Source organism: Ursus americanus, chromosome 6, assembly GCF_024610735.1.
Source record: "Ursus americanus isolate L20-20 chromosome 6, mUrsAme1.1.p, whole genome shotgun sequence".
In the NCBI taxonomy this organism is placed as follows: domain Eukaryota; kingdom Metazoa; phylum Chordata; class Mammalia; order Carnivora; family Ursidae; genus Ursus; species Ursus americanus.
In genome coordinates, this window is record NC_142132.1 from 66301921 (window position 1) to 66315388 (window position 13468).

A 13468-nucleotide genomic window follows, 5' to 3' on the forward strand; every position below is an offset into this window, starting at 1 on the left:
TTTGTGCAGAAGCTTTCAATATCTACTGTCCCCTAGGTCAAAGGCCAGTGGGCCAGATTTGTTTCTCTTTCAAGATAGCCCTGTTTCAAGTCGGTTTAGGTTTGTTTTCTTTTTGTTTTGGTTGTTCCTGAAAGGTTGGGGTTAGTTAGGACAGTCCTTAGAGACGAGGCTGGGGAGTCCCTAGCTCTCAGAACGATGCCGACTTTTGTTTCTCAGTGGAGAAGCTGTGACAGGCGAGAGGGAGCCGCAGATGGGGCTGCAGGCGTGCTCAGATACCAGAGTGTAAAATAGGGCCTTGTAGGAAGCAAAGCTGCCCGGCTGCCCAGGCTGCCCGGGCCAGCGCCAGAACTGAAGTGTTGAGGCCAGAATAACACCACTGTTGTCTCCCTTCAGTAGCCTTTCTATCCCTGCATTGATTGTGGATATACTGAAAAGGCTTTGGTGTCACATGTTCTGTCTTTTTCTGTCAGTGACTCTTTTAGGGAATGGTGTTCACCTTAGTGGAGGCTAGAACTTAGTCTTTCATTAACATTAGTACAGTGTCCTAAATGAATGATCTAAGAAATGGCAGCTGGTGGTCTGAAACTCTGATCTCTCTTCCCCTTTGTTAAACAAGATACTGTGTCTTTCTTTTTTCCTCCAATCCCTTTGGCTTGTGGTGGCCTCTAGGTCCTAACTGTCTGTCTGTGGACTTGGGGTGCCTCTGGCCCCAGGGACAGAGCCTCAGTTGTGCAGTCAGGGAACTGAGGCCACCTGCCCTGCTGCCGCTCAGGCCACGGGCTCAGGTGTTTCTGTTGGGTCCAGGCCTCATACCTTTGAACTGTTAGACTTTGTCTAGAAAAGGGACCGGAGTGCGAGGTCTGGAAGAAATGCCTACTGAGGAGGGCCCAAAGCTTTGAGTGGAGAGAGTTAAGGTGGCTATGAATAATCAGAGTGGTGTGGCCCTCTGTGTCCTCAGGGGTGTTTCAGGTAGGTTGCAGTTCATAAGAGTAAGCATTTGTGAGGAATGCTTTCTGACACTAGAATAGACTACCTCAATTCAATCACAAAAAATGATTACTTTTACAAACGTTTTATATATATGTGGAACCACATCTTACTCTGGAGATGAATGCAATGTTGATTTTGACCTATCTAATCAAGTAAACAGACATTCACACAAATTACACAAATTGCAGAACAGTGAAGTGCTGTTAAGTGCACCAGAACTAGGGAACTGTGGGTTGAGAGTGTGTGTAGGTAGAGCCGTAGTTGCAGAGGCTAACTAGGGGAGTGCTAATGTTGAGCCTTCCATGCGGCAGGCACTCTGCAGTGCTCCTTCTTTTATTTGCCAACCACGGGAGTTAGTGCTCTTATTTTACTAATGAGGGAATGGACGCTCAGAGAGCTCATGAGTCCAGGATCTTACAGCTTGTAGGACACTTTCGGGCTGAGGTGTTTATCTCTCAAAGCCTGTTGCCCCCTCCACCCCCAGTGCTTAGGTAGTGAGCAAAGACTGGGACGTGGGAAGGTATTCTGGCAATGTGGAACAGCATGGGCTGAAATGTGGCTGGGAAGGTAAGCTGGCATCAGACAATAAAGGGCCTTAAATGCTGTAATATGAAACCCCGGGGCCATTAGAAGGCTTTCCCACATCAAGTGGGAAACACCTGGATAACTGCGGCAGGTAGGCCCTGGGAGTTTGGAGCTCTTTTAAGGTCTTCAACATTCCCATCTCTCTCAATGTACCACGCCACGCCTGTGTCCCTACTGATTTTACAAAAGAAAATGGGCATACCTCATTTTATTGTGCTTTTCTTTATTGAGAGTCACAGATACTCTGTGTTTTACAGTTGGAAGGCTTGGGGCAACCTTGCTCGAGTAGGTGTGTTGGCACCATTTTTCAAGCAGCATTTGCTTACTCTGTGTCTATCACATTTTGGGAAATCTTGCGATATCTCAAACATTTTCATTATTATATTTATTATGATGATCTGTGATCAATGATTAAGATTCACAGAAAGCTAGATGGTGGTTAGCATTTTTTAGCAAGAAAGTATGTTTAAATTAAGGTTCCATGCCACTGTTTTTTGGACATAATGCTGTTGTACACTCAATAATACAGTATAGTGTAAACATTAACTTTTATCCGCTCTGGGTAACCCAAAAATTCATTTGATTCATTTTATTGCAACATTTGCTTCATTGCGGTGGTGTGGAACCCAACCTGTCCTGACTCCAAGGTATGCCTGTACAAGGAAAGTAGAAAAAAGTATAGAGAAAGTAGCAATCACCTGCGTCCCACAATCCAGCGTTCAGCACTGCTGACCATTGTCATCAGTCTCTCAGACTTTCCCCTTCCCTGTGCTGTGTGTGTACTCTGCACAGGTCAGCTGTGTGCAAGAGAGCACTATTGCTCTGTGGCATGTGCCCCGCTTCCTTGGCTTGCTCCACAAGTATTTCCATGCCTCTCAGATCATGACTTTAAGGGCCGGGGCCCCATTCATCATGTGGTTATTCTAGTATATTTCACCTGCCCCTATTCTATCATATCTTAGCAGTTTTGGTTTTTTTTCCCCCCACGTAGATCCTGCAGTTCCGGTTGAGGTAATTCAGGATATTGAACCTCATTTGGGAGCCTTGTTTACCGAGATGTTAGAAGTTGGGACAACAGAGGACTTTAGGATGGTGATGCGGTATATTCTCCAAGGATTAGACATCAGTAACATGTGGAAAACCGATCGACAGGTGGGTATTCTTTTTCTGTCTTGTATGGCAGGCAAATAAATGGTAGCTCAAATGGTGAAACTTATTTGAGATGCGATGTCACCCCTAAAATTAAACCCACAAGATCAAACCCCAAGGGGGGTTTATGGAGGTAGCCCTAGCCTGTGGAGAGGCCTGGCGCTTTAGTGTAAGGGGGCCTTATTTTTTAAAGAGGAACATTTTCAGATTACAACTATGTGTGCTTATTATACGAAATACTAAGTATTGTATATTTATAATATTGACATATAAAAAAAGCTAAACTTTGCTCATCCTATGTGTAAGACATCTCCCATCATACTTTTTTAAAATTTTAATTGACTTGGTCACGTAGCCCTGATCCCATTTGAGAATCACTCCCAATTAGCGAGCTGCCCTGCAGTCCTTTGCACCTTAGTGTATTTGGTAGTTACTAATAAAGCGCTGCATTTGCATGTGGCATTACATATTTTGGTGAGCCTCTCTATGGAGCTTACATGCTGGAATTTGGTCTGCTAAATAGCCCTGTGCACTGGGCTGGTCAGATGTCCCTGCTTGCACAGGAGGAAGAATGTCACAGAGCTAAGTATCTCGGAGCCAGCAGTGCAGCCCACTTCTTCTGGTTCTGAGCTTTCTCTGCCTCATGAGTGGCCTCTTGACTTGTGGTTATAATCAGCACTCACGCTTTGGTTTTGATTTGGATTGGAGGAGAGCTGGAGAGGGTAATTGAGGCTACAGAGAGGCAGCAGGGAGAATTCACATCTCCTGTATGTGAGCAAGAAGCCCGCGCTGGGCCAGAGCCACTGCTCTGCACCAGCCCCCTCCTCATTGTCTGTGGCATGTGCCCCTCTCTCTGGAAGTTTTCATTGTGTGCATTTGGAGCACGATTGGGCCCCAGCTTTGAGAAGGCCTCACTGTAGATTTCTGTTTAAACCAGTCCGTAGGAGGAGGTGAGGTTAGAGCCTGAGCATTCAGAGCTGGAGAGGATTTGGATGGGGGGATGTTGCTATAGAGATGGGGAGGAGGGCGTTCTTTGCACAGCAGGGCAGAGGTTTTGTGGGTGTGAGAGGTAGACAGCAGGGGAGGCACCAGTGTGCAGGACCTACGTGGGTACACACGTCCTACAGGTGGGCAGGAAAGTGAGCCCCCAGCTCAGGAGAGGGTGGGGCTGCCTGGGGGTTGGGGAGGGAGTATACATAGGGGTATGGCTAGTCAGGGAGAGAAAGATGGGAAAGAAGCTGAGAGCAAAGGGCTGAGGCCAGAATTGTATGGGTTGTGGGGATGCAGTGTTAGGGGAGGAAGGGCTGGCATGGGGCTGAAATTGATGGTGTAAAATGCCAGCACAGGGTTGGACGTTTATTGATATAGGTACTCAATAAAGTGAGTTCCCTTCCCACATAGTTCCTTTCTCATGGTTTAAAACCATCACCTACAATCATAGCACCTAATCTGTTTTACTTTGTCCATGTTTTCCCCTGGCTCCTCCTATTACCCATGAACATATGCCATTCTTGCATTAGGTAAGTTATAGCTTGTCGCCTCTTTCCACACTATCTTGACAAGATGGGATCTCTAATTGGGTTGCTGTGTCCGTTTGCGGCCTTCTTTTATTTCACTACCCTGGCACATTTGCATGGTTGGTTTAGTGAGATGCTACTGAAAAGGCCTCCCCTTGGCCACAGTTCTGCTCGTCTTATGCATTTATTTTCTGGCTGCCTGGTGATGGAAGGGGCCTCACCCTCAGGATCGAGCCCAGACCAGGTCTTGTCCCTGCCCTGATGCCAGAGTCTAATGGGTTCTGCTCTATCTCTTCAGGACCAGTGACTGGGTTTCTTCCCAAGATGGACTTAAGAGAAAGCTGGCTATTTCTGCTAAGTTTTTGTCCCTTTTCTCTCAGGCCATTTTGTCAGCTGTTACATTGACCAAGTTGCTCCTGAACTGCCCACTTGACGGAGAGAAAGCGAGCCTGTTCTGGTGTGTGTGCCCCCAGATAGTCACGGCTCTCACCGTGAGTACCCCTGGGCTGTGCCCTTCATCTCACTTCATCTCATCACCCCTGTTCCTCTAGAGACAAAAGGCCACATTTTGGCTTCTACCATTTCTGGTTTTAATGCAGCATATGTTTCTGGGCGCTGTGTCCTGAAGATGGCTGCCGGCAGGATGCTTTTCTGTCAGTGTGTGTGTAATGTATGTGCTTTGGTGTCTCTGCAAACACTGGTGTCAGCTCCAGGTGTGGTGAAGAGGTGGTGTGAAGTGGTGTCGAGGAGCCCCGGGAAACATTAGGCAGGCAGTAATAGGAGGTGTGCAGTGATGAGATGGGGCTCCTGTGGAAGCCTGTTGAAAGTAGATGAGATGAGAAGGAATTCTGGGGCTTTCTTTTGTCCCCACAAAATTCTGTGGTCAGTTTAGTCTATTTATTCATATGTGGGGGGGTTGTGTACATTTAAAATCTATGATATAGTGAGAAAATGGCCTTATAGAATGGGACAGTAATGTTGCAGATAGATTATTGTTATAATCCCACCCAATTGTTAAATTTTGGCACCTGGTGAATATACATGGCAGTCACATGACTTTTTATTTCACTAGCACAAAAATGTAGTTTTTGGGACTGTCACAGTGTTTTTGCCGTCTGGAGAGTCTCCAGTCAGTATTCTTACGGTTGGGTTTGAAAGATCAATATCTATTTTACTATCATTATAACTGTAATTCTCTTGTTCCACCTGTGAGAATTGCCCTGGATTAGCATCTTCTCAGAGAAGGATTTAGAGAGTAGACATAATTTTCCCTCCTATTCTGTTTTGTTGCTTTGTTGTTTTCCTGGAAATCTGCATTAGTGGATGAATCTCATCTTTCCCTGGTGTGTATAGTAGGTGTCAGGAGGAAGAGTGCAGGGAATGGGGCGGGGGGAGAGGGACTTACGTAGTGAGTGATCAGCATTGGTGGTGTGCACAGTAGGGCTGTGTCAATAGAGACACTAGGCTAGAAACCACGTAGGTAAATCTAAAAGTAGATTTAATAGCATGAAGTCAGCACAGTTGGAGTCCCCAGGCCACGGAAGTGCTGTGTGAGGCCCCAGCAGGCCGCACCAGGGCTGTTATTTACACCTGCAGCCTGAGGACAAGGGTCACAGGTGAGCTTTCCCAGGTTAGGTGGGTAGAACTTTGAGCTAGCCTTCATCTGGAGCCTGTTCTCTTTATTCTCTAGAACAGAATTGAACATCTTAACTAAGCTGATTTTTTTTTAAGGTTTTATTTAGTTATTTGATAGATAGTGAGCACAAGTAGGGAGAGGAGCAGGCAGAGGGAGAGGGAGAAGCAGGCTTCCTAACAAACAGGGAGCCTGATGTGGGGCTTGATCCCAGGACCCTGGGATCATGACCTGAGCCGAAGGCAGACGCTAATTACTGAGCCACCCAGGCGCCCCTAGAGCTGATTTTTAAGAAATGTAACAAATGAACTTTAATTATAGATACAACTAATGATCTTTTTGGGAAAATATTGTTATGTATGTCTGATGTGAAGTTTTCCTGTTCTGAGAAATTGGGTGAATCAACTCTCATGAGAAGTTATTTCTCTTTGTGGTTGATGAGTCCAACAAAAAGTGTGGACCAAAATGGCCAAGTCCATAGTTTGCCTTGGGAGATTGAGCACTGGTTTCCTTGTCTCTTCAAAGTATCTTCTGACCGCATCAGTACATTTTGGACATTCTTAACCTCTTTCACTTCAGTTCTTACCTCTGTCTACTTTAGTTTTTATATTCTTTCTTTAGAGAATTGCCTTCATTTTCTTTCCCTTATTCCTTCTTTTCCTGTAGCTGCAAAACCGAGAGGCTTGTCAGGAGCAGCCTGTGTCCCTGGCAGTGGTGGGGCCTATTTTGGACGTCCTAGCAGCACTGCTGCGACAGGGGGAGGAGACCATCAGCAACCCGCACCATGTCAGCCTGGCCTTCAGCATCCTGCTGACAGTCCCTTTGGACCACCTGAAACCCTCTGAGTATGGGAGCATCTTTCTGCAAGTGCACAGTGTGCTCTTCTCCATCCTGCAGTGCCATCCGAAGGTGAGGAGGAGGAGCAGGGCACGAGGCAGGGTAATTTCAGCCTGCAGAACAGCAGCAGTAGAGCTTTACTGTTGGAGGGTAATAAAAATCGTGATTTTGTTAAGCAGACTTTTTGGTTGCAGTAATTTCCAGGGTCGCTGGTTTCCCAAGCATGAAAATGTTTGATCTCTACGTCAGGCTGTTTGAGTGAGTTTCATCTTTGTTGGGTGTGACACTTAGACAGTGTTTATATCCTAGCTATTTAAGGAAGCTTATTAGAAATTGTTTTTGCAGACCACACATTTAAATCTCACTTGCTTAGATGTCTTCATGGGTGTATGACTCAGATGGGTGTAGGGAGTGAGGGTTCCCTAGTTCCAGTTTTGTAGCGTGCTGCCTTTGAAATGAAACTGAGTAGGAATAATTGTCCCACAGAAAAGAGTCTAGTTCAGCCACCATCTGTTGAACATTTGCTATGTGTCTCATTTCACCCCTACAGGAAGTCTGTAAAGTGGATGGTAGTCCATTTTATTGATAAAGAAACTGAGGCTTAGAGCTGCTAAGTGATTTGACCAATGTCACCCAGCTGAGTCTAAATCTTAGCTTCAGGCCTGTGTTCTGTCCACTGTACCACTGCTGTACATGTGACGCATGGGAAGTCATAAATAAGATACATGCACATATACACAGGCACGTTCAAATATTTTTAGGTGTTTTAATGTTCTCAAGTGAGAGACCTGACAGCAGTGCCGTTTTTAAGAAAGTGTGTTGTCTGGTAAACTGAGCACTCATGACATCGGGCCTCACTCTAGGGCCTTTGGCCCTGCCTATCTTGTGAGCATCTTTGTTTTAAATCTCTCTGCCGATTGTTAGATTTTTATGTGACCGTACAATATAAATGCAATACATATCAATTACAAGCTGAAATTGTCCATCTTGTAAAAGATGCAGGATTCCATGCAGTTGATGAAAAGTAATACTAGAAAGCTGTGGGACTCTCCTGCAGAACCATTGACAAATGACCATTTAGCAGAATTAGACCGTTTAATGAAAGGAGAAAATTGACAGGGATAATGACATGGTATTGCAATAAAGAATGATGTGACTAATAATCACACTCCCACTCACTGCCTGTGGATTAGAGTGGGGGACGGGGCCCCCATGTGGTGTGTGATCACACTGTTGGCCCTGTGCATAGTTGGATTGATAAAAGCACCAGGCTAGAATCTGCTTCGGTAGATCTAAAGGGGATAGCATGAGGTCAGCTCAGCCAGCGTACCCAGCAGAACGATCAGCAGCTGGTGCCATATTAAGCCAGGGTGTGAACTCAAATAGTCTGGCTCTGGATTTGTGTGCTTTTAATCAGTGTGATAGCAGAGGCTTACGAGTGGGCCTTGGGAAGTTTGATGAAGCTCTGGAATATTTTTGCAAAAATGACTTCTTTCAGAGCATGCTGTGGATGTTGGTAATTCGATGTAAAGAACGGGATGTTACGCTATCAAGAATTTGGTTGGATAAATTATACCAAAGGAAAAAAATCTCAGGTCTTGATTTAATTTTTGTTCATTCTAAGAATTCTGGGAAGGAGCAGGACTGGCCAGTAGATCTTCAAAGCGCTGTTGGATGTGTTCTATGTCTGTATTGTCCAGCACAGTAATCACAGGCCACATGTGTCTTAAGCATTTGAAATGTGGTCTAGGAGCTGTATGAGTAGGAACTGAATTTTAGTTAAGTTTAAGTAGCCTTATGTAGGTCATGGCTGCTTTATCGGGTAGTGTGTTGTTTTGATCACGATCTAAAAGGTTGCATATAAAAGAAGCATGTTTTAAATTTTTCATTATCATTCTTAAATATAAAGTCCCAGCCAGACCTCTTTCATCACTAAAAAATGAGAAGTTTGGGTCCTTCTTTTAAATGTATTTGCTTTCTGTAACCTCTTTCTAATGCCAGTTACACTTGAATATGTTGCTATTGTTGCCTCTGTTATTTATTTCTACCCATTTCCAGAATGCACTGGTAACAGCTTACAGTAGCAGATTAATAAGCAAATTCTGAACTGGGATCACTCCATAGATTCCTAAACTTAGAAGCCCTATCCCAAACCATCAAAACAAATGTTAAGGAGTCAAGTAAGGTGGGTGAACTATTTCCCTAGAAAGTTCAGGCAAAAAGACATTGCCATGCTGTTTTGAGCATCCTGATAGGTATGGTTAAGGAAATAAACATGCGCTCCTTTAAAGTAAAGACAAACTGTAAGAGACTTCTTAATCATAAGAAACAAACTGAAGGTTGCTGGGGGAGGGGTACGGATGATGGGTGATGGACATTAAGGAGGGCATGTAATGTAATGAGCGCTGGGTATTATATAAGATTGTCACAGTCCTGTACCTCTGAGACAAATCTGTGTTAATTAAATTTAAATAAAAAATGTTTAAAAAAATAAAGTAGAACCAAATAAATAATTACATGTTTTTGTATTCTTTTGCCTATTATTATTACAGGTAATGCTGAAAGCCATTCCTTCTTTCTTGAACTGTTTTAATAGATTGGTGTTTTCAGTTATGCATGAAGCGAGACAGAAAGACAAAGGTAATTCAAAGTAACAGTATCAGATACATGATTTCAAATGTGTTTATTTTGTGATGTCTCTGACCTCATATGTTACAGAAAATAAAACCACCCAGTTTAAGTAAGAAATGTTCAGATCATTAAATGAACACCCAAAACAATTTTCTAAAAAATTTCAATCTTTTTTTTTTTTTTTTTTTTTTTGCTATATTCGAAAGAATGAGCGCATTTGTGATCTCCTAATTGAAATAGTTCTTTTCCTGGGGGGGAAAAGTATCTAGATTCAGGAAATGTTTATTCTCATGTAGAGGGGATATAAAGTGACTAGAATTCTATTCTTGCCCTAAAGGAGTTCCTAGTTTGGTGGGGAAGTTAAGAACAGGCAGTTACAGAGCTATTTCATTTATAAAAGGGACGAGGTCTGGCAAATCATCATTTCAGCCTTATCTTGGCAAGGTTGTGTTTGTTTACCAGTGAAGTGAACTGCCATATGGTGATAGCATAAATTATGTGTACAGCTTGTTTTCAGCCTTGAAGGTTGTTGATTCTTGCTAAATTTCTAATTTGGGGGAGAGTCTTATTATTTAAAAATTTGCATATAAACTGAGGCGGTCTATATTGCATTATTTCAAATTTGCATAGTGTGGTACCTGATGGAATGCTCTGGGATCAACAAGGAGGGCTTTATAACTCAACTTGGAGGGTGTCCAGGAAGACCCTGTGGCAGCAGTTCTGGACTAACTAGAAACATATGAGTAGTACTCAGTCCCCCCTGCCTCCCTGGGTGAACCACTTTGATGGGTTCAGACTTGCAGATTTATGCTACTTAAACCAAGTAACTATTGAGAAAAGAGAAAAGGTACAGTTAACACTGGGCTATAATTCCCAAATTATTCTGCCTGGTTTTGAGATCAGTCAGTGGCCACAGTGAGGTCTTTTGCTTTCTCCCAGGCCTGGTGCAGAGTGATGTAATGTTGGTGTCAGTGTGAAATTGTGACTATGTTTAGAGACAGGGTGGGGAAACAGGTTCCATCTCCCAAGCTAGCCTTGGTTGGGTTGGTGATGGCTAGCTGTAGTGTTGTGTCGAGGCCCCTAAGGTCATGGTCCTGTTTGAGCTCAGCAAAAAAGAATCCCTGTTTTTACTAGTGATGTCTGCCTGGACTAGAGATGGGAAATGGCAGTGTAGGGAAGGCCCTGGTCCAGCCCTTGCTGAGCAGTGGGAGAGCAGAACCCTTGTCATACACTGCCACAGGCATGTCCCACATGTAGTTGTAAGTGTGTCCTTTGTTATGTGTTCTGAGGGAGTGCGGGGGCATGTTTCACAAGTGTGGCTCTGCTGTGTCCATGTTGGTGGAGCTTAGTTACCTCCCATCTGCCAAGAGTCGGTTCTCTGATGTGTTCATAGCTTAACTGAGTAGAGTTTTAACTGTTTACTCTTCTCTTGTTGGTATCTAATGCGCTCTTAGTAACCACACATTAACTGTGTGGCTGAAATAATAACTGCCAGGTGTTCACTAGACTGCATGTGTGTGCTGAACACTCTCAAAAGAGAGAAGAAATGGTACATAGTAGATATTTAAGTGCTCGACTGTTGAAATGTCCCGTGAATGTTAGGAATTTAGATAATTTCATAAAATTATATTGTATGTGGAGAAATTGCATATATGTAACATTTGTATATTCAAGGTTTCAAGAAAAGACATTGTGCATTCTAAGACTGAAGTTTATTGAGTCATAAAATATGTGTAACAAACTGGATCTGTTTATACAATTGAATGAGTTTAGATTGGTAAATTCATGCAGGAAACCATCTCCACAATCAAAATACAAAACATTCGCATCATCCCCAAGAGTCTTCTTGTAGCCTCTTCCCATTCTGGCCCTAGCCCCAGCCAACCACTGATCTGCTTTTTGTCACTGTAAATTTGTTTGCAGTTTCTAGAATTTTATAAAAATGGGTCTGTTTCTGTGCTGCATGAAAGCCAGGGAAGATGCTCTGGTCTGTGCTGGGGTTCCCCACCTGGCTCTGTTGTGATGCCTAGGGGAGTGGGTGTGTGACGAGGGCCTCAGGGACATCCTAGGCTGTTAGAATCCTTGAGAGGAGTTTGTTAAGAAGGGCCTGAATGGTGGACCCTAAGGTGGAGAGAACTAGGAAATTGGAAGTAAATCTGGGAAGACAGGAAGGTGTCTAGTAATGATAGCTGAGTCTTATATCTATCTGCCTATGTGATTTCTGAAAACATGAGGAGGCAAAGGCATAATTCGGCCATCTTATCTTTAAAGTCATGTGATGTCAAAAACCATGTTTTTTTAAAGATAATTTTCCAATTTAAACCTTTCTTACAGATCTCTACCTTTTTAAAAAATATAATAGCAGTCATAGATTTCATCTTAAAAATTTTGATTTTTTTAGACTCCTAAAAAAACACATGTACTCGAGTATTTTAAGTGTTCTTTCCTTTGTAATACAGATAAATATTTGGACATATTATCTCTCCCTCGTTCTGTCTGTGAAATAAGCCCGTTATTGAGTCTGGAAAAAAGGGAAGACTTGAATAATTTTCAGCTGTATTAAAGCTATAAAGTTAGAAGGGTTAAAATGCATGGGTTTTGGACTAATCAGTTTGGAAACACTTTACTTCCATAGGAAGCACAGATGATCTGTCGGTGGTCATCGAGTGTGCCCGCCTGGTGGAAAGGATGTACAGCCACATTGCAGCTCGGGCCGAAGAGTTCACGGTGTTTTCCCCCTTTATGGTGGCCCAGTATGTCACGGAGGTGCAGAAGGTAAACCGAGCTCACTCCCCCTCACCAAGTGCTTTCGTTTGTAGTCCGTTGTAGCACGGCTTCTCAACCATAGTGGCAAGTGATGTCTTGGGCCTGATGGTCCCAAACCATGCGTTGTAGCAGGCTGTCCTGCCCATCTGCAGAGTTCCGCAGCAGCCCTGCAGGGTTACTGGGACAACTGAGTGAGGCGACATTCAAAGGGCTGGCGGTGCCTGGTACCTAGAAGGCACTCCATGACTGCTAGCTCTCCCTTCTTGCTACAGCACAAGCTGCAGGGCCTGTTTTGGTCACTTTCTTGAGTAATGAGTGAGCTGAAATGCTTGCCAGGTTCAAGAAGAGGAGCTCTCCTAGGGCCAGGCTTAATGGTGACCAGGAAGAAGGGTCTTGGGACCCCCAACAGCAGGAGTTCCTGGGTTTATCCTTTTGGAGTGCATCATGTGAGTCAGCTGCTCCCAGACACTTAAAGTAGATGACGTGGTAGAGATACCGGCAGATTCGTTCAGCTCCATTAAACAAAAGTACTTTTATGTTATTGGACTTTTTCACTTAATATTCTGGGTAATTATCAGCAGTGGTCTCACTTTGGAATGTTAGCATGTTATTTCCAAAATTCCACAAGACCCTGTGTGACCCGTGAAATGAGGACTTCATATCTTATTTGGTTTAAATTGAGTGTCAGAGACTTAGAGTACAGTGTGTTTCTGTTTGTATCTACTTTACAGGTGTAGATATATACATCTGTGTTGTTTATATTGCTCTCCGTAGAATAGCCCCCCCCCCCACCTTTGTAAATCTTGTAAGAATAATGTTAAAGACACCGGTAAACTTGTTATGTTAAGAGATTTCTCAAGGGAGATTGGGCTGAATGAGCTTCCTCAGAAAATCTGGTGTTGCATCCGTTTTCATTCTGACCCTGTTTTAGGATGAATCTATAACTATTAAATAATTTTCAAACACGCTGGCCCTGCTCTCCTCAGCCAGTGGAGATGCCTGTCATGTGGGTGGGCACTTGGCCGGGTTTGAGATGGGGCTGGGGGTGGGGGTGGGGGAACCCTGTAGAATGCAGCCCACCCTACGGGTGTGCACAGGGTCCTCACCAGGCACGGTGTGTGGAGGAGAGGGGGCAACATGTGAGGACCCCCTTCAAGTCAGCCTTTGAATGAGAGATGGGCTTCATGTTTGGTTTCCTTGGAATTTCTTAGCATTTTTATAGAATCTTGATATTTCACAGGCACTCAAGCCATTGATATGTAAGCCTTTGATGAAAGAAAAGCTGGCATTATTTTGTGTTTCAGTGAAAAATAAAATGAGAGTAATATCACTTAACTAAGGGGCAAGAAGGGAGGTGATA

The 13468-nt window shown here is 43.8% G+C and overlaps 1 protein-coding gene across 3 annotated transcripts in view; it reads left to right on the plus strand.

The window, feature by feature from the left end:
• Positions 1-13468, plus strand: part of URB2 (URB2 ribosome biogenesis homolog) — a 141219-nt gene that overhangs the window by 10661 nt on the left and 117090 nt on the right. For all 3 annotated transcript variants that reach the window (XM_045783124.2, XM_045783123.2, XM_087863108.1), the window contains exons 5-9: positions 2567-2727; positions 4622-4732; positions 6541-6783; positions 9264-9351; positions 11978-12117. In XM_045783124.2, coding sequence (XP_045639080.2) covers positions 2567-2727; positions 4622-4732; positions 6541-6783; positions 9264-9351; positions 11978-12117 — 743 coding nt within the window. The remainder of the gene's footprint in view (positions 1-2566; positions 2728-4621; positions 4733-6540; positions 6784-9263; positions 9352-11977; positions 12118-13468) is intronic.